The 20,572-nt window shown below is 39.5% G+C and overlaps 1 protein-coding gene across 4 annotated transcripts in view; it reads left to right on the forward strand.

Annotated features, from left to right (window-relative positions):
* LOC122177821 (ABI family member 3 binding protein) overlaps positions 1-19,291 on the forward strand; it is a 119,868-nt gene extending 100,577 nt beyond the window's left edge. For all 4 annotated transcript variants that reach the window (XM_042867558.1, XM_042867559.1, XM_042867560.1 and 1 more), the window contains 5 exons: positions 9,270-9,349; positions 10,806-10,835; positions 11,826-11,987; positions 15,769-15,882; positions 17,912-19,291. In XM_042867558.1, the coding sequence (XP_042723492.1) occupies positions 9,270-9,349; positions 10,806-10,835; positions 11,826-11,987; positions 15,769-15,882; positions 17,912-18,027 (502 nt within the window). In that variant the 3' untranslated portion in view covers positions 18,028-19,291. The remainder of the gene's footprint in view (positions 1-9,269; positions 9,350-10,805; positions 10,836-11,825; positions 11,988-15,768; positions 15,883-17,911) is intronic.
* The last annotated feature ends 1,281 nt before the right edge of the window (positions 19,292-20,572 follow it).

The raw sequence follows: 20,572 nt of genomic DNA on the forward strand, positions 1-20,572 counted from the left end.
AATTTCCGATAAAATATGTATGGTCTGGGGAGAGGGGGAGAAAAGCAGTGTCCTGTGTTTCTGTTGTTCATTTATTGCATTGTAAAGTTAGTGAATGACAAGTGTTTTTTTCTGTACAACCGTTTGACTATGGTAATCATATTTTTCCATCACAAATACACTCCCCTTTTCTCTTACTATCATTAAATTTGTAATACAGCACAAAATTCTGTGCAGAACCCATCACAAAGTTTAACTTTTAGGCGACATGGATTAATCTGGCACACTGGTTTTAGCTCACCTACTTTTACCAGCAGCTTCCAGAAGGAGGAATAAGGAGCTGTTGCAGAAAGTGAAGAGGAAAGGAAGTAGAAAAGAAAGGCTAAGCAAAACCAAACAATAAATAAATTAAAAAACAGCAACAACAAAACTTTGAGAGACTCCAAAACTCAAAATACGGTTAGAATGCTGATAATCACAATTATCTCTGTTATTTCCTAAGGGAAATTATTCTGTTATTTCCTAAAGTCACACTGCTTGTGAAAGGGTGAATTGACAATATGTTGTTCTGTCACTTATTTCAGCAATACAACTGGTGCTGGAGACCAAGCCTTAGTTTCCTCCATTTCATCAACAAATGAGGAGGCTGAGATGAGACAGCAAAGCAAAAGATCTCTGGACTAGCAGCTAAAGAAAGACAGTGGGCACTGCTGCTTGTGCTTTCGCTTCTATTTTAATCTCTGCTTTGGAATGAGGCAGTTCCATTCTTGAAAACCATCTTCAGATAACTGTTTTGGGGTGGGTTTTTTTTTCCAGAAAGGATGCAAGATGGAGGCAGGCAGAACCAGCTAGAACTCTTGGAAAGGTCATAAGGAGGACAGGAACTGTGGGAAATAGATAAGCTGGTTTATTTAACTTTAATTTGTAACAGTTCTGCCAGTACCTATGAGAAGATGTGGGGAGCAAGAGCAGAGCAGAGACCATGGAGACCAGCTGTCTTTTGTAGTGTGGATTTTGTTAAATAAACTTAATATGAGATCAGGACCAACAGGCAGATGATGTCTTAGGATAAAAAGGAGTACCTTCACCCTGATGAGGTGATGGTTATAATCTCCATTCCCACTCTCAAAAGAGAAAGGCAGCAAGTATTTCTGGATTCAGGAAGCCATCATCCAAAATTGAAAATATTTTATGTGAATTGCAGTACTGCATGTCCCTTCAGTCCCACAGGATTTCAAGGAGGTGAAGTCCTCTGTGCAGTTCTGCTTGATTAAATTGCAGTTTCAAAATGTGTGTTTCCTAATTTTGAAGACTCAAAAGGACAAGAAGTTATTACTGTTGCTGTTTGAATCCAGGCTTATTGGCACGTTAAGTTCAGGAAAAGTAAGAAAGTCATTGAAGACGACTGGCATCGTGTAGACAGTGTCAGTGTTGCAAAGAAAAACGTATGTTCACAACAAAGGTTTCCTATTTGTCAGGAGCTGATTGCTCACTGATTATGTAAATGGCCAGGTGGGTAAAGGTGACTGAAAATAGAAGGGAGAGACACACAGTGAAACACAACTGAATAAAGTAATTAACAGAGTCCCTGAAATGTCTGCAATTTCATCAAGTAATACATTAAATCCAGGAAGTGGATTTTTCCATAACTAGCTTTAAAAGAAAGAGCTGTAGAAGAGGTGGAGCTGGAAAAAAACTTGGAGGAGAAAAAGAAATCTGTCTTGCAAAGGACCAACATTTACAAAACTACTAGCAAGTATATGGAAAGAGATGCTCAGTAGCAGAAAGTGAATTAGCTAGGAAAGAACCTCTTGGCCCTGCAACACTTTGGAGAAGCTGACGAGCTGAATTTGAGATTCTAGTTTTTCCAAGTTTCCTGAAGCCATCAGTGATGCTGTGTGAATCCCATATGCGGCTCTGAAGATTCAGTGCCTCCAGAGCTGAGGAAAGTTCAAGATCGATCCAATCTGGGCAGATCTAAATTGAGAACTGCCAAAAGGAATAAGAATGACTGTGAATGTTGAATCTCAGTTTCTCTCAGTAAATTTTAACCAGAAACTTCCTATGGCAGCAGAACTACAGTTCAAGCCTGTAATTCTCCAGATGTTTAGCCTTGAGGAGCTTTACATGACAAAATGGTCGGTAGCCCCCCCCTTGTCCTGTTGAGGTAAAACAGATAGGATATGCTAATGCCTGGCCAGAAGCTAAAGAATTAACTGTCCACATCCAGGAGGACCGAAGCAACATGAACAAATCATCAGTGCAAAGGGGACAGAGCAGGCAGCTGTGAAAAACTGAGTGTATCTGTGTCTGACAGATCATGCTGTTCCTTTTTTCTGTTGCATTCTTCTTTCAAGTAGATCATACTGCTACCTCTGGAAAGCTCTGCAGTAAGCCAGGCACCCCTATTGAGGAAGACAGCTTTTACAGATGAGGAGATAATGGCCAGACTTGGAGTATTTAAGAAATTTGGACTGTGCTAGGAAGACAGTTGCAATGAGAGACTCAGTCTCTCTTGAAAAATTGCTTGTGTGGTTGCAGCTGTCAGTAACTATAAACGTGGAAGTTAAACAGGATACAAATTTCTCTGAAAAGGAGGATTATTATAATGGCCATTTACCTGAAAAGTGACTAGATCCAGAAAAAATAGTTTTGCCAAAAGAGAAATGGAGTTCTCATTAGCAGTGCAGTTATCAGCTACTTGTTTTTCAGACATTCATACCATCTTAATATGGAAATGAAAATGAATCTTCGTAGACAAACAGCAACTTATGAGAGCTATTTCTAAATAAATGAAGTTTCTGGAAGTTTTTCATATTTCCTGTTTGTCTTATATGCCAACCTTATTCCTTTTTGGTGACTTGATCACAACACATCTGGACTTGAGATCAGAGTAGAAATTAAAAATCTGTCAGAATGTGAGGAAATATGCCCTTTAAATAAATTTGAGGCACAGTCATTTGCTTCCCACACAAATGCTTGTTAAAAAAAAGACTTCTACAAACTCCTGTATGGTTTGATTTCCTTGGAGCATTGAGATTCCTGCACATTTTTCCAGAAAAAAGGGGACGTTATATCTATTCCATTCTCTCTTAGTAAAGCATGCCTGGCAGTGGCATTTATTTAAAGAGTTTCCCTTATAGGACAAGTATGTCTTTTTCACCTGGAGATTTGCCAAACACGATGCTTGAGGTATTTCACTATCACATCTTAGAAAGCTGCTGTTTATCTTAGCGACCTGGAAAGTATTAATTGTGATTTACATAATATGGTTGGTCAGAGTTCTTGAAACTGCTCCTCCTCCTGGCATTAAGCTGTTATCTGACTCCACATACTCTGGATCTAGATTTCTGTTTAGTTTCATCAAGTATTTTGCTTTTACCTGAAATATCTCAAAAGTTGTACATAATGCAAGCTAAAAGACTATGGATAATTCTTACACAGAGAGTTACCATGGAATCATAAAATCATAGAATGGTTTGGGTTGGAAGAGACCTTTTAGATCATCTAGTTCCAACCCTCTGCTATAGGCAGGGACACCTCCCTCTAGATCAGGTTCTCAAAGCTCCATCTAGCCTGGCCTTGAATGCTTCCAGGATAGGGGCATCCACAGCCTCACTGGACAACCATGTTCCAGTGTCAGTGTCTCACCACCTTCACAGTAAAGAATTTCTTTCTAATATCTAGTCTAAATCTACCCTCTTCCAGTTCAAAACCATTTATCCTTGTCATGTTACTGCATGCCATTATCAAAAGTCCCTCTCCAGCTTTCCTACAGGCCCACTTCATCTAATTGTGCTCGAAGATGAAATCTTTCTCTTGTTTTACAAATGTCTTCTGCTTAAGAATTTCTGTTATAGATGTGCTCCTGTGAGCTAATAATCACATGTACAACTTTATACTGAAGGTAGCTATTATTATCTTTCACATTATTTTCAAGAATTCTAGAATAGATTCAGATCACATTTCAGTCATCCCTCTGTTGTCACACATCCCACACCAAATTTTCTGCAGCTTTTACTGTCTTTATCCTTCAATTAGTCCTTCTCATTAAACAAAGCTAAATAGCTCAACTCCATTCATCCTTCTTTCTTCTAGTTCATTCAAGCATTGAGTAACCGTGAGCTTGTTTGTGAACCTCTGAGCAACCTCACGTAGCTTTTAAGTTGGCTCTGTAATGAAAAGAGGCCTGGATCAGATAGACCTTCAGACCTCCATTCCAACCTGAATTATTGTACGATTTCTTCTTATGCGAGTAATTTCTGATCATATTAATCTTAACTTTGCTCATATTCTTTAATGCAGACTGAGATATTTTTGTATGTTTTGTATGTTATCAATTATTTCTTAGCAAAGAAAAAAGAGAGAGAAAAGAATGTTCTAGTATGAACTATGTTGTCAGCTTAATATTTGCCCCCCAAATGGAAAATTCACAGTTTTTATGCTGAGAGCAGGTTTTTGAGAAGTGCACCATCTACTCTACTTGGAAAATATCCAAAGCCAAACCACAGGATTTATCATTTTGGTCAAAACAATTTCAGTCTATTTTCCAAGCAGTCATTTGAGGAGACCTGTAACATTCCATCTAACTTGTCATACAGATCTCATATATTTGAGTTTGTTTATAAGACTGCCCCCACTGGAACTCTTATTTTCACTGGCATACCCAGAAGCCCATTCTTTGTGCTTTTTGTCTGTCTTAATTTTACACTGCCCTTAAACAGAGAAAGTACTGCAGTAATTTCTCCTATGATAATAGTCAAGCAAGATCTGCCAAGTGAGCATCTAGCAAAGTAAGCCAATTATTCAGATTTTTCAGCATTTCCTTAATTGAGATGTTTGCTTGTAATCAGCCTAGAGAGACCTGACATAGAAATGAGCTTAGTATGATTTTTGATTCCTTCATTTTGTCTCATGCATAGTAATGATGGTGTTCAACTCCATTATCTCCATCGTTAAGATCAGCTTCACTTTTTAATGGATCTTTCCTTACCTAAAATATTAAAAACAGATGTTGGGGTTTTCGTTTGGGGTTTTCGTTTGGGTTTTGGTTTGTTTGGGGTTTTTTGGGTTTGGTTTGGTTTGTTTTGGGTTTTTTTGTTGTTGTTGGTTTTTTTTTGTTGGTTGGTTGGTTGGTTGTTTTTCTTTTTTGCTTTTACTTTCTCATTTCCAAAGGAATTTTGCCTTTATATATTTTTTAACAGTTTTTTAACTGCTTAAAATTGATCTAATTTTTCTAAGTCTCCATATCACCTGATCTGGTTTCATTTTTACTTTCCTGTTTCTGCTGGTTCTCCTGCCAAAATAGGTCATTTTTGTTTATCTTTGCCCTATCTTGAAATATTTTTTTTTAAATTAAGTGTATATTTTTTCTTTCATTCTGGGGGTTTGTTTAAGGGCAGCTAGGTTCATAGAATATGTCACTAGTGTCCAGGAAACTTTGCAGAACTAATTACTATACAAGCCTTCAAAAAAGAGTCTGAATATTGTTGAAAACAAGTTCTCATGCATGTTTGTATTGGCAGTAATTGGAAGGTAATAAAGGAAAATATGAAGACTGCAGTTCTGCTGTGTTAGTCAGAGATGTGCCAAAGTAACCCTGGGGAAATTCAGATAGTCATTAAAATGGGGGGTGTGTCCCCTCAGTCTATTGGTGATAGATTTTATTCCAAAAAATATTATTAATAAACAAAAAGGCTGTGATGCTTGCATTCCACAGGAAAAGGTTCTGATCTTTTCTCTGGTTGAGTAGTTTGATCATTTCAAATATACTTTTCTCCTTTTTAAGTACATTTGGAGGGGTCTTTTTGGACTTTTGGTTTAGATTGTATCCCTAGGTAAAGTAAAGTATGTTTCCAACCATAATGTTTCTTGAGGAAATATAAATGCAGAAATAAAACCTAATAAAAATAAATACACATAAGAACACCAAAAAAAAAAAAAAGAGAGAAAGAGAGAGAAAACAAAAACCATGAAGTAAAGATAAAATTTGTAGCATATATGTAGGATATACTGTTCTGGGTTTTTTGTTTGTTTGTTTGTTTTTTTCATGTTTAAAGGTATGAAACAAAAAAGAGAATGTCATAATTAATTTACTCAAAGGCCATGCCGAGTAAGTCTTCATACCTCTACTGAACAGTAGAATCATAGAATGTTTTAGGTTAGAAGGGATCCTATATATTATCTGGCTCCAGCCCCTTGCTCTGGGCAGAGATACCTCCCACTCAACCAGGTTTGCCCAAAGCCCCATCCAACACTTCCACGGATGACCACTTCTCTGGGCAACCTGCTTCAGTGCCACACCATCCTCGTGTTTAAGAATTTCTTCTTAATAGTAATCTCAATCTAAATAATGAATTTAAATCATTACCCTTTGTTCAGTCACTACACTATATCATAACAAATCCCTCCCCTAGTTTTCCCCCTCTAAATATTGGAAGGCCTCCACCTTGGAAGGCCTCCATTATAATATTGAAAAGCCTCCATTGTAAGGTCTGCACAGAGCCTTATCTTCTCTAGGCTAAATAATCCCAACTGGAAGCCAGAACCTTTTTGAAAGTTTATAGCAATATCCATACCACCTGCTCATGTCATTATCATTATCTAGGTGGTATTGCACTTAGCCAAAATGTGCTAACGACATAGAAGAGAAAAATTTCCTGATGCATATAGATAAGTTTTTGTTAACAGCAAGGGTCAAAAGATGAGAACTACAGTGAAACCTGCAATGCTGTTAGGATAGGAATTTGAAGGTAATAGGGATGAAAAAAAAAGAAACCTACAGAAAAAGCCTTGAGGGTTTTTTGTTTTTTGTTTTTTTGTACTATTTATCACAAAACTGACATTTTTTTTTAATTAAATTTCTGTTGATGCCACAGTCACTTGTAAGCACTTCTCTTTTCTCTTGGCCGTTCTACTAGCCTGGTTAAGAGAGAGACTCCTCAAACAAGCTAAGCATCATTTGCTGAAGTAAATGTTTCCTGCTGTTAACCTAGTTTTGTTTGTTATGTGTGGTGACACAGCAACTCTGGCACATTCTCCAGAGAAAGAGAAGCTCAGTACATTGAAACAGTCCTGCATGATTGTTATTTAACCACAGGCACCTCACAACCTGTTGACCTTATATCCCAGGAATGGACTCGACTCCTCCAGTCCTCAGCATTATGATGAAAACCTTTCTTCAGATATTCTCTGTTCTGCAGTCTTCCATCTTCTCCTTTTGCATGATTTGAAAAATGCAGGAACAGTTACATCTGCCAAGGTTCCATGTGGAATAGTGATTTCCTATGGTGGAAAAATGTGCTCTGCACAGTAATTACTGTTGAGTCAAGTCCATTTAATCTGTACAATGACTTTTATTGTCTTACGCAGTTTGGAAGGATTTGGGAGGCCTAGTCCTCTCCTAAGTGTCTAAGACATCAGTCTTAAAGAGGTTAGAGGTGTGAGAGAGCTAGGTTGCTACGTATATTAGGTAGCAAAATATTTGGCATCACGGGTGCACAGATATAAAGATGGAATAAAGGCTGCAGTTTCTCATGAATATCAAATCTAGCTATGATATAGGCATGGGATAATCATTCTACAGCTTTCCTATTTGCCTTTCTTAACTTTGCCCTACATACCTTCTTGAACCTCTAAGTAATTCTCCCCAGACTTGTAGCTTGTGCTGAAATGCATAAGATTGCAGCAAGTAAGCACCCATATTTTTACACATTTTTATATTCATAGAATCTTAGAATAGCTTAGTTTGGAAGGGACATTAAAAATTGAGTAGTTCCAATCCCTCTGCCATGGGCAGGGACGTCTCCCACTAGATTGGACAGACAAGAGCCCCATTCAGCCTGGCCTTGTGCACTTCCAGGAATGAGGCATCCGCAACTTCTCTGGGCTGTCAGTTGCAGGGCCACACTACCCTCTGAGCTAATTATTTCTTCGTAATGTCTAATCAGGTTCCAACCTCTTTTAGTTCAAAACCATTACCCCTTTTCCTATCAGTACATCCCTGATAACGAGTCCCTCTCCAACTTTTCCGATCTTCCACCTGATGCGCAAAAAGGGAGATTTCATTTGGTTTTCTATGAAGAGACACACCATGACTTTAAACTTACAGTCACATCTGTAAACTCTATCACACCACAAGCTCAGTCCCAATTCTGGGATTCTCATTTTGTTCTGTGTTTAGTCTATTAGGGCCATTAGTCTATTAAGCCCATTGCGTCTTGTGCATCTCTCTAGCTGATACAAAAAAAAATGTTATTTATTAAAAGAAGTTCACTATGCAAGCACCCAGAGCATATGAAAAATATCTGTAACTGACTGACATGCACAGGGTAGATTATGGCTTCTAGTCAAGGGGAAGGCATGAGGAGGGTGCTTTTGACTGGTGTAGGCACGCTTCACAGTTCTTTGGCACAGAGCTCCTAGAGGTAAGCACAGGTACTGGGTGAGAAACTGAGCTGCTGCTGAGCAGTGAGAAAATCCCTGGTGCTGCCAGCCTGCAGCCTGGAGAGGTAAGATCATAGCCATGTCTTGTCTCTCCTCTGTAGCCCTCTTTTCTGCCTCATCTGGCTGGTGTCTTCTGTGCATCTTTTTTAGTCTTGCGGCTAACTTTGAATCGCTGTTTACCCACAGCATCTCACTGAATGTCAGCTGAGTTGCTGAATTAGCATTTGGTTGGTTCCCAGCAGAGCAATGTGGAAGAGAAATCATGAGATAACTGCAGTATAGACTGGTGTTTCAAGGTGATACTGTGAAAATTTAAGGTGACGCAATATGTTCCTATTATTTCCTATATTTGCTGTTGACATTTATTTAAGTGACCGGATCCTCACCTTGCATTTCAACAATGGCCTTATCTGTTGGAGGTGGTGAGACTGGGAGATACTGCATTGGATTTGTGTTCTTATGAATTAAAAATGAGCAAATATATAGAAGTGTACTTTACTCAATCTCTCCCTATGAAATTGTTTCTGACCTCACTTAAACTGCTCCTTTTGCCAGAACTGAAACTGCACATGCTAGAGGAGACTTAAACCAGTGGTGCATTAAATCAAGCATTAATAATATTTGTGCAAAGAATTATGGAAAGGGTTGGTAAAATGCATGTTCAGAGAGGCTTTGAACAGTTAGGACAAAGAACACTTCAGTGTTTTCTAAGCAAGAAACAACGCCCTTGGGTTCCCTAAGAAATGAATAGCACCAAGGTGTATGTTGGCAGTTTGCTTGCTCCAGAATATGAGAAAATGGTTGGTAGGCAAAATTTTAATTCAGATGCTTTTTTTATTCTCCAGTTACGAATTCCATGTGAAACCTAGAAACCCCCTTGGTGAAGGTCCGAGTAGCAATGTTGTGGCTTTCAGTACTGAATCAGGTACAGACTTCCAAAGGTTTGACTGTAATTTTATTATCCATGTTTGTGAACCAACTTTAATCCATTTGTTTGAGATACATGAAAGGTTCTCTTACTTCATTTTGTGAGTTTGATCTTGCTCTTTCTGATCTCCAGATTGGCTTTTTACTACTCAGCATTAGTAGTGGCTAGAAGGTGAGGGCATAAGATGGTCATACTGAAGAGAAAAAGGCAGGAACACAGAGATCTTCTGGTGTTTCCCGTGAAGAAACAAACTTTAAAGAATGTTCAGTGTTTTAAGATCAGTGTTCATGGTATTTTTATAGTTATCAAACTCATTAGTATGTTCTAAATGGGGACATAAAGTTTTCCTTTGGGCTACTGTGTTTGTACACAACTTGCTACCTGTTCAAAATGCTGTTGTGTCATAAATAGTGATATCTTAAGGCTGAAAAAATGATCGAGCAGTAATAGTTGGAACAGTTGGTGTCCCAGTATGTCTTCTCCCACCCTGTTTACTCTCTTGTGAAAACACTGAAGAGGTATACACAAGTCCGTTTTGAACACTGGCTCATTCTCAAGCTTAACTCCTGTCTGACTCAAAGGTGAGAATTAGAGATTGTCTTGTTTTCTGTATTTCAACTCCCAGTAAGGCTAACTCCAGTAGACATTAAATGATTCTGTACAAGCTAGGTGTCTTCTTTTGTGTAAAAGTAGTTTCTGTTTGATAGTATTTAAGGACCATATAAATAAAAAAATGGGTTCAACCTCTTCAAAAGGACTTTCTTAATCTGTATTTTGAGCCAGGTGTAATAACATAATAGTCCTGGTCTAATGCTCACTGATGGATGAGAGTTTCAGTTGAGCAAGGGATTAGGCAGGGAGGACCTCAGACTAAGCCACACGTATTTAAAACCATGAATACACTCCTTGTAGTCCTAGATTGTCAAAACTGAATTAATGTTTATGCCAGGTGCAGTTTTCACAAATGACAAGGCTTATGTTCTGTCTCCTATTTAGCTTGGCCAAATGAAGCATTACATTTTATTTTGTCTTAATTGCACACATCCATTTCTCACATTTTGGGAGATCGTAGCCAAGTCTTGAGTGGCAAGTGTAACAGAAGTGGGTTTTTTCTTTTATTTCAGTATACAAACTGAAATGAAAAAAAAAAAAAAAAAAAAAAAAAGTGCAGTAGAATTGAATTTTACAGGTTTAAATTCCTGTTTTCACTACAACCTGATTTGAACACAAAGTCCCAAAAGTGAGATTTTTAGAAGAACATTGGCTGTAGTTTCACACAGTGACGTTTCTTTTCTATTCAATATGAAAGTAAACTTTGCTTCCAAAACACTTTCTATTTCACCACATGCAGCCTGTGTCAACAGTAGAAAATCACTTGACAATGCTTTTCCATTGGTATAATGGGAATGCTAATTTTACAATGTCTGATTGAATGTTTGTCTTATATCCACAGCGGACCCAAGAGTGAGTGAGCCTATTTCAAGTAAGCCTTGTATAAATTATTCTGTCTTCTGATCAGGAATTTTTTCAGAAATAGTGTAATTTTAAGGGGGACGGTGGTGGTGGAGTTTCTGTACTGTACCAGTTAAATGAGCTATGGAATCAAATAGCTTTTGCACTTGAATTAATTCTTTCCATCCATATTCCTTGTCCAGAATACATGCCAGGCTGCTTGTTTACCTGAGCAGAATGCAATCAGTGTGATGTGATGCTCCCATGGCAGCTGGGATGGCTTCAAACCAATGTACACAGATGAGCCAAAGAAGGCCTCATATTTTCTCAGTTTTGTCATTAATTCAAAGGAAAGACTCTTCAAAATGAATAAGCTATTTCACACTTTTTAAGTGACTTAACAGAACACAGCTTGGAGGATATTATTTATCTGCCATTATGTTTTTTAAAAAATTCCTGCTTCTGAAGGGCTGCTCCACCTCCGCTTTACGCCACTTGTAAGACTTGCTGTCTTCAGCAGGAGGTGGACTGAGCTTTTGAAGAACAGAGACCCGTTCATGCAAATTGAGCTCTTTCTGCATTTGTAATGGACAACACTGACAAAATTGACAGCATTTATTTTTTTTGTCACGTGATTCATGACACTTTTATGTATTTTTTTAATCACGTGTTTTGCTGCAAGTTGACCTTCCTGTCTTGATTCCACATAGAAACAATGACTGCATCACATACATTGTAAATGAAATTTTGGCAACAGAAGGACAGAGTTCCCTTAATAAGTGAGAGCTCCCAACTGGCTTCTCTGACACAGAAAGCAGAAGCAGTTCACTGCATCAGTCATAGCTGAGCACTCAGTGCTTCCCTGACATAGCTTTTATGCTCAAAATGCAGGTGACAGGTGATACTAGTATATTTCAAAGTGCTTTCTGCTCCATCAAGATTTCTATTTATTAGAATATATTTGTCACATATGATTTTATATAAACTGCCATACTTTAGTATCTTTATTTCTCTCATGCAGTGGGAAAGGATGCTATCTGGACTGAAATCCCATTCAATTCTGACTCTTACTCAGAATGCAGAGGGAAACAGTATGTGAAAAGGACCTGGTATAAGAAGTTTGTAGGTGTGCAGCTGTGTAATTCGTTAAGATACAAGATATACCTCAGCGATTCACTTACAGGTAAGATAAATCAGTGTTGTTCACATTATAAACCCTTCAAAAATACGAAGAACTAAGAGGCTTAACAAGATGGGCACTGTTGAAGTGTGATTAAGTATGATTAATGTAGTCCCTAGACAGATTGATCATAAATAATAGTCTGCTTGTGCTCAGTAGTCATTGTTTGATACTGAGTTTTCAGACTCAAGTGTTACTTCTCCACCATCATTGTCTGATTTACAGCACCTGTTGGTATCCTGGGGGATCTTACAGAAAACTGATAACAGATGTCTGACAGTCATTAGCTTATGCTATAATGGCACTAAATCTGTGTTTAAATCATAACCTGTAACAGTTCTTAGTAGAGGATCAGGGCCTAATTTTAGATCAGGGTTAGAGTGCGTTCATTCCCATTCCATTTCATAAACTTCTTGTTCTTTTATTACTATGGGACTTATAAGTACATTACTTCAACTCTAGTGGACAAATTTCTCTCACCTGCTTTGACATTTTTGTTTTCACATTGCTCATTTTTGTTTTTGATCTCTTGTTGTCATCCTCCTTTTTCTTGTGTTATGCTTTATTACTAACAGCAGCTTCCTGTCCTTAGTTTCTCAGGTTCTATTCAGTGTCCCACAGTCATTAGCAAATGAGGTAGTTCAGACCTGAATCAAGTAACATGTCCAGTGTCTGAACTAGAGAAGGAGTCTGTAGTATTGGTTTTCATTTGATTGATAGTTAAGCAGAACTTTGTTTCTCATGGAGATTGCAAAAGGTGTATCTGGAGATATTTTAATTAATAATCCTTTCAAAGATCCTGGTTTCCTTCTGTATGAAGTCTTTTCTTAATGTCTCCATTATTATGGCTTTAGTATAGGATCCAGAGCACAAAGAATGTAAAAAACCCATACATGGCTAATGTCTTAGGATGTAAGTTAGGCAGACAGTATGTTTATCATGTTGAACTGAGTTAGCTAGGAGAGACTGATTGGATCATCCTCCATAACCTAACACTGCCCTATCTCTGAGCTCAGCAACTCACAACAGCATGGCTCAGTGGTCTCTGTGTGTGGTAACAGGGAATGAAAATGGGAACAGGGACCATAAGATAGCCTGTGCCAAAGTAACATTAAGCTGCCATCACTGTTTCCCCATGAGCAGACAAAGAAGGAAAGCCCAGTCGTTTATACTAAGTACAGTACCTCATGCGTAAGTAATACCTTGGCAATTATGTGAATAAAAAGATGATTTTGAACAGAGGTATCTTTCATTCAGCTGTTGCTGCACTAACCAGCTGTGATCAAATGACAGAAGCTGGCAATGAGGCGTAGTGTATCACACAACCAGCCAATAGAGGAAATGGCAGTGCTAATTTAGCAGGACTATGCTATAGCTCTAAATCAAGAGAATTAACACTGCAATGAAAGCTACTTCAATCTTAGAATAAAAGTGTAACATGTCAGAAGCCCATTTTCCTATTTTTGTTAGATTGGTTTTGTTCTTGCTGGAAGGATGGCAATTTAACTTGGCTGGGGAAAGACCATGACAGCCACATTGTATTCATTATACTTGCTAAGCTTGGTTCTTGCACTTGAATTCTTATGAACAGTGTTGATCACTTGTCACAATATTTGAAGGAACTGAAATGTTTATGTAGGAGGAAAGCTGTTCTGTGATTTTTTTCCCACCTATCTCCTAGGTGAGGCTGTCATGGCATGGCCTCCGTATTTCAGAGGGATAATTTCCAATCTGAAGCCAAACTCTGTTCTGCTTTTTACTGTCATACCCTGTCCTGTCATGTTCCCAAGCCCAGGAGAAGTGTATCTGCTAGAACTGCCAGCTCTGCAGTGTGCCAGGAGCAAAAGGTCTTTATTCAACGTTATGCTGAAAGTATCTCCCAGCTTTGCTGTTGAAGCAGCAAAATGATCTTGATATTTGGGTGCATTGTGGGCACACCATTGCATAAGGCCACCAAAAACTGAACCTCTGCACGCTTGTTTTTAGCATGAATTTGTACTTCTATTGTTGAAGAAATCACAATGTGTAGAATAAAAATGGTATTTTATTTTCTTAAGAGCATCACAAGGGAGCTCTGAGAAAAAATTATGCCAGAATTACTATCCCCAAAAGCGAAAGACAAATCTAGTAGTCTTTTGTTAGCAAAATGTTTAAAGAGTGTTCCTTTATCGAGGAATTGGACTGTATGAATTTAATTCATAGTCACCAAGAATGCTGTTGAGTGATGTATGGCAGTTGTTTGAATTGTGCATGAGTTATGATGTGGACTAGAAGACCGTGTGTATCTGAAAGTTACTGTTCTTTTGTTGGCCGTAAGGTATCTGCTTTATTCTGTCCCTAGTGAAGAAAAGCTGATCCATGTTACACATGCCAGGACTGTTCTATAAAGCACCATCTACTGCTGATCTCATTTAACAGTCCTCCAGAGCAGTCACAGTAAGCATTCCAGAAAATCAGGCCACCTAAAAAAAAGCATTTATTGGGCATGAGAAAAAGATAAATTCTATGTGTGATGTTCAACAGCCATGGAAAGAAAAGGCAAAACAAGAAAAACAACCATGCAGTTTTGGGCAGCCTGAATGTTCTCAACTTCAGATCAAAAACTTACCAAGAGGAACTCCCACTGACCAATTCTCACATGGGAAAAAATATGCTTGCAGCCAAAGCTAGACAGTAATAAATTATTTTCTAAACCTAGACCGTCAAGTGGAGGTGAGAATTTTTGGCAAAGTATTGATCAGACCACAGAAACACGAGAAAGAGTGAATTTATTGGTAGGCTGCTAGTTATTAATTGAACTTCAGGGAGTAGTATGAGCTACCTCACCACCTGTCACACAGCCAGGTGGGCACAGATTCAGGGCCACAGGAGACCCAACATCTAATGAACAACTGGACATTGTGCTTAGCTTATACCCAAGCACTGAGCCTTAGTTGTCACCTTTGCTTTAATAGTCACAGCCTGAAGCTGGATGCGTCACAAAATGCTGTGAAAGATCAGACAAAATGCTGATCTTATCTGAAGATGTTTCCTGTCTAGGCCTTGGAAGTGAAGACGACACGTTTTCCTCCATCTTTTGAACAGAATTTTGCAAATCTTCTTGCAAATCATATCAATAAGTAAAAAACCACTGTCAAAATTCCTTCACTGGGAGTCCTCAACAGGTTAAGGACAGCCTGTAATGTCAGCACACACTGTTTGGTACTTACGATCTTCTTTTCTGCTCAGTTACAGTCAAGGGGCCTGTTAAACAGCCCTGCAAGGAACTATATGGGTCCATTTCACGTTCTGAATAAGTATTTACTACACCAGGATCATATATGAGTTAAGGGATATCACTTGCACGTACAAACTGTAAAGTTTTAGAACAGGGTTTGCATGTGTCATGAGGTGGGCTATAAAGACTTCTTCAAATATTCTCAGGACTTCCTAACAGGGAACCTTCTATTAACATTGCTAACAAAACTTATCTCATTTTTTTGTACAATCAGAATGAGGTTCTAGGTAGTAACAGAATTTTGCTTACTGTATGAAAGTTAAGGAGGGGAAAAGTATGTCCAGCATGGATTTTGGCAGAGTGGGGTGCTGCTGTCAACAGCCATGAGTGCTGCGCTTGCACTACGCACTTAATGTTCTAATTACAGCAGCAGATCCTGAGAGGTAAAGAATGGTTGCATTCGCTTTGGCTTCCCTACAGAGCTAAGAGTATCAATCTCTGGTGGGTGGCTTCAGCCTTCACTAAACGGGACATGGATTTTCAACTTTGCTGCTTATTTCCTTTCAGGAAAATTCTATAACATAGGAGACCAGAGGGGCCATGGAGAAGATCACTGCCAATTTGTAGACTCGTTCTTAGATGGAAGGACAGGACAGCAAGATGATCTACCAGTCAAAGACGGTAATTCCTTAAGAATGTCACTGCAACAGTCCTTGGCAGTTCCTTTGTTTGTCTGTTTCTTTTTCTTGCCAGTAAATTGAGGGCCCACTGCCATGGTGGGCAATGAACAAGGGCTGTCGGCTCTGCAGGCAGAAGAGATGAGAAATTGCTGAAGATAAAAATTGTGATTAAAAATTGTGGTTAAAAAACTTTATATGAGCCAGCAGCGTGCTCTTGCAGCCTAGAAGGCCAACTGTATCCTGGGTTGCATGGTGAGGGAGAGGATTGTCCCTCTCTCCTCTGTCCTCATGAGGCCCCAGCTGGAGTACTGCATCCAGGTCTGGGGCACCAGGCACAAGAAAGATGTGGAGCTGTTAGACTTGTGTACTGAAGAGGACCACGAAAACGATCAGAGGGCTGGAGCACCTCTCCTGCAAAGACAGGCTGAGGGAGCAGGGCTTGTTCAGTCTGGGGAAGAGAATGCTTTGGGAAGGCCTCACTGTGACCTTCCAGTACTTAAAAGGAGCTTATCAGCAGGAGGGAAATCAACTTTTTACCTGGGAAGGACAAGGGGGAATGGTTTTAAACTATACGAGTAGAGATATGGATTAGATGTCATGGGGAAATTTTTCGTTGAGAGTGTGGTGAGGCCGTGGCACAGGCTGCCCTGAGAAGCTGTGGGCGCTCTATCCCTGGAGGCATTCAAGGCCAGGCTGGATGGGGCAGCCTGAGCTGGTGAGTGGCAGCCCTGCCTACAGCAGGGAGGTTGGAACTGTGTGGACTTTAAGGTCACTTCCAACCCAAGTTGTTCTGTGATTCTATCATTCTAAGATGAACCATGACTTACTTAATAAAGACCATTATGGCTCAGGTTCTGTGAGGTAGTAAACAGCCTCCCTCCTGTTTAAAACATTCCAACAGGTTATTCACACTTGGTATTGCATATTTAAACCCAACTGCAATTTTCAGTTTGCATAGCGGCATGAAGTGTTGTGCTGAAACTAGCAAGGTTAATGTTAAATGTCATAAATCATCACTTGAGCATCAAACAGCTCTGTTTAGTGCTAATGAGAAACTAAAGAGTTATTACTGGAAAATATAATTCATGCTGCAGTAATTCTGAATACACTAATTCAAGGTGGGTGCCCAAAATGCTGCTCTGGTCTAAGGGGACGGGGTGTGGATGTCCTACAGGCAGCCCTGCCTATTTTTTAACGTTCCCCAGGCTCAAGTGTAAGCAAGTTCTGTCAGCTGAGCCTCCGCCTTGCTTGTTTGCAGCATTACCACTGCAATGCGTTCCACCCTCTTGTAAGAACATCGTCTGTATTGATACAGGTGTGCACGCCGAATAAGTAATGGAGTATTTTGATGAGAAAAAAAGTCAGAATAGCTTTCAAGATGGTATTGACCAGACCTTCATGTATTTAGTGCTTTGTTTGTAAAACGTCTCGCCAAAGTGCATGAATGCATTGTGGTAGGTGTAGGTTAGGGTGAGGGTTAGGCTTTACTTCTCCCCCAGTCAGTGTTCCACACTTGTAAAGGAGTTTTGCTTGAATAAGGAATTGTCTGAGTTCAGTTCAGCATTGCCAGGACAGCTGCCCTCTCAATAGTATCAGATTCACTTATTAAAGAAGATTTTATAAATGTGAAATAAGCTTATGAGGTAGGTAAAGCCAATCTGTTTCCAGCTACTGGATTTAGCTGGCTGGATTCATAAACTGCATTCATTTTTAGCTTGAAAACCTAAACAAATACAAATACAATCCACCAACAAAAAAGAAAGTGAAAGACCAACCTGCAACTTGTGTTTCTAGTACATGACAGGAGCAGAGGGAAGAGCAGGCGTACGTTGCTGCTGTTACTCCCTGGTTGTGGCAAGACAATTCAAACCAGAGTTAATGGTGTGTATGTTTCACCTGAAATGCAGGAAAGGAATGATGGCTGTGGCGTATTGTTAGCCATTAATGGGATCATATGCAAGCTCCATGGGAGCGCAGAAGAAGGTACTTTCTAATGGCTTCCTGCAAACAAACTCCATTCTCTGTTCTAGGATTTTTCAGGGCAGTTCGTCAGGAACCTGTCAAGTTTGGAAAAATAGGTGGGGAGACTCACATCAACTACGTGCGCTGGTATGAGTGCGGAACATCAATTCCTGGGAAATGGTAGATGTGATGGGGACCTGGTGAAGAGACCCAGCACCAAGCACCCTTGCGAATGCCCCAAGCAAGCTCAAAGATGGGAATGTATGGTATGCCTGTCACTTACACAAGTTTGCTGGCGTGTAAGATTTATGCAAGTCTAATGCCAATACTGCATTAATTGTGTAATAGCGTAGGCTGCTTACTGTAGTTATCCAGTTTTACAGATTTGTCTTTAGATTGAAAAAAAAAAACAAAACCACAGGGTAGGGACACGGTGTAGGATAATGCATAGGGAAGCTGGCTCCCTATTCTTGAGGTATGGTTTCTAAGGTATTTTAAGAGATACGGTGTGTATATTATTTATCACAATGTTGTAATAAATGTTTAAGGCACAGTTATGGTAAAAGTTGGTCATGGAATGCAGTATGTGTTAGTTTTTAAATATTCACTGGTCTTGTAATGTAAGTGCCATAAGCTATCTGCCCAGGTAAATCTGCCATGTTTCCCCCATCATAAATTATAAAAAAGTCCCCACAGGTTTTAATAACCAGGAAACTTGAAGTGCTTTCTCCTTACACGTACAAACAGCCCATACTCCTGCCCAAATACTGAGTGTAATTGTGTGTGGATCTTTGATTGATAGAGTTTGTGTTTTTTTCCATATTTGTTTCCAAATGCAAGTTTCACCTCCAGCAAAACCTTCAGTAAGGTCGGCCCGTGGCTGTGGAGTTAGAAGTGCTGCAGTGGTTAGTGAGGCAGTGGTTTGTGTTCCTCTAATGAAAGCAGGCAGGTACACGTGTATGTGGAGAAACATGAAACTGGTCTCCGTTGCTGTGGCGTACCGTAGAAGTGCTGTTTTCAGAGACTGAGTGGTTCAAAAATGAGATGTATGTACATTGCAGGAAGGTCTGGGACAATAAGTGAAATGAGAAAAATAAGCGGTCATAATGGCGTCATCGGTCAGATTTGGTTTATTAAGAAGGAATGCTTTAAAACATTGCTCATTGGGGAAAAAGGGGAAATAGTGATAACTGAACTTTTAAAACTGCTTTACGGCAATTAAAACCTCTCTCAAAGCTACTTGTTGTACTGCTTGAACATTTATGTACTAAATAAAGAGATGTAGGTTTTTTTTTTTAAAAGGTGTTATTCATTACATTACTAATGTATTGAAAAATATGAGCAGGACACCCAGATATATATATAGTAGAAATAGTCATTTATAGAAAATGCCTTATAAAGTACATTGCAGGTACACTGTACTCCTAATAAAATATTTTTTAATCAAGCGTTTCTGCTATTGTTTTACATGCAAGCAAGTGCTAGTTTCCATGCCAATGGCTGTGGCAGAAGGGGGTCCTGTGGAAGAGGCCCCTGTTGAATAGTTGGGTGACCACCTGATGTGTTAGGGTTGAGGAGCAAGTAGCAGCAATGACATTCCACAGCTTCCTGATGTATGCGTGCCTGATTAGGAGAGCAGTGACACACAGGGATGTGGAAGGTAGGAATTTTTTCAGCTCCTGCTTTATTTCCTGATTTGTCTTGATGAGAGTTCAAGCAACGTGCTGCTCCATTTCATGACTTTATTCCCTCCTCTCAGTTTTATGTATTCCTAGAATCCATAAGATGGAAAATATTAACTAAGAGAGTGTTTTGCCCTTTGCTGTTTATATGGTTTACTGAATTCTTTTACAGATTTCAATCTGCTTTTCCTTGGCTCAGCACTGAGTCACTGGGATCACACTCTCAGATTTTTCAGGGTAGCGAAGGACCTGTGTTAGGTTGTTCCCCTTTAACAGTTCTTTATAAAAATACGGGTTTGGCTTCATCTTTTAACTAATGAACCAGTTTTCCCCCTACCCTGGTTAAAGTATTTAAGGGGTTAATTCTAAGATTCTATTTATTAGCTGTAGATACATTTGGAAAAAGTTACCTGACAATTAACAACAGCAGACAGTGCAAAACCATCTGCTGCTGCATGGTGGCTGCAAGAGCTTTATAATGGGTTTGCAAGGTAAGATAACAAGGAGTGGAACAGCATAGCTGAGTTAGAGGGACAGAGTTAGGTGGTAGTGGGGGCCCTAACCCTGCTGCACACTTGAAACCTTACGATGATGAAGGCAACAGGAAGACTAATGGTAAATACTTCAAAAGAATTAAGGATTTATCCTCCAGGAAGATGACAAGACCAGCTGCCCAGCTGAAGTATCTCTACACCAACACACACAGCTTGGGAAATAAACAGCAGGAGTTGGAAGCCACCGTGCTACTGGAAAACCATGACATAGTTGCTGTCACCAAAACCCATTGGGATGATTCCCATGACTGATGGCTGCAAGCTGCTCAGAAGAGACTGGTGAGGAAGGAGGGGAGAAAGTGCTGCCCTCTACATCAAGGGAGGAATAGAGTGTGAAGAGCTGTCCCTTAAGAACAACCACGAGCAAATGGAAAGCCTGTGGGTGACAGAGACAGAAGCAACAAAGGGAGACTTGTGGTTTGGGGGTCCACTACAGGATGCCTGATCAAGTGGAGCCTGTTGGTGAAGCCTTCCTCCTCCAGCTTCAGCAGGC

Source organism: Lagopus leucura, unplaced genomic scaffold (assembly GCF_019238085.1).
Source record: "Lagopus leucura isolate 7727_CA_CO unplaced genomic scaffold, USGS_WTPT01 Super-Scaffold_100001, whole genome shotgun sequence".
Taxonomy (NCBI): domain Eukaryota; kingdom Metazoa; phylum Chordata; class Aves; order Galliformes; family Phasianidae; genus Lagopus; species Lagopus leucura.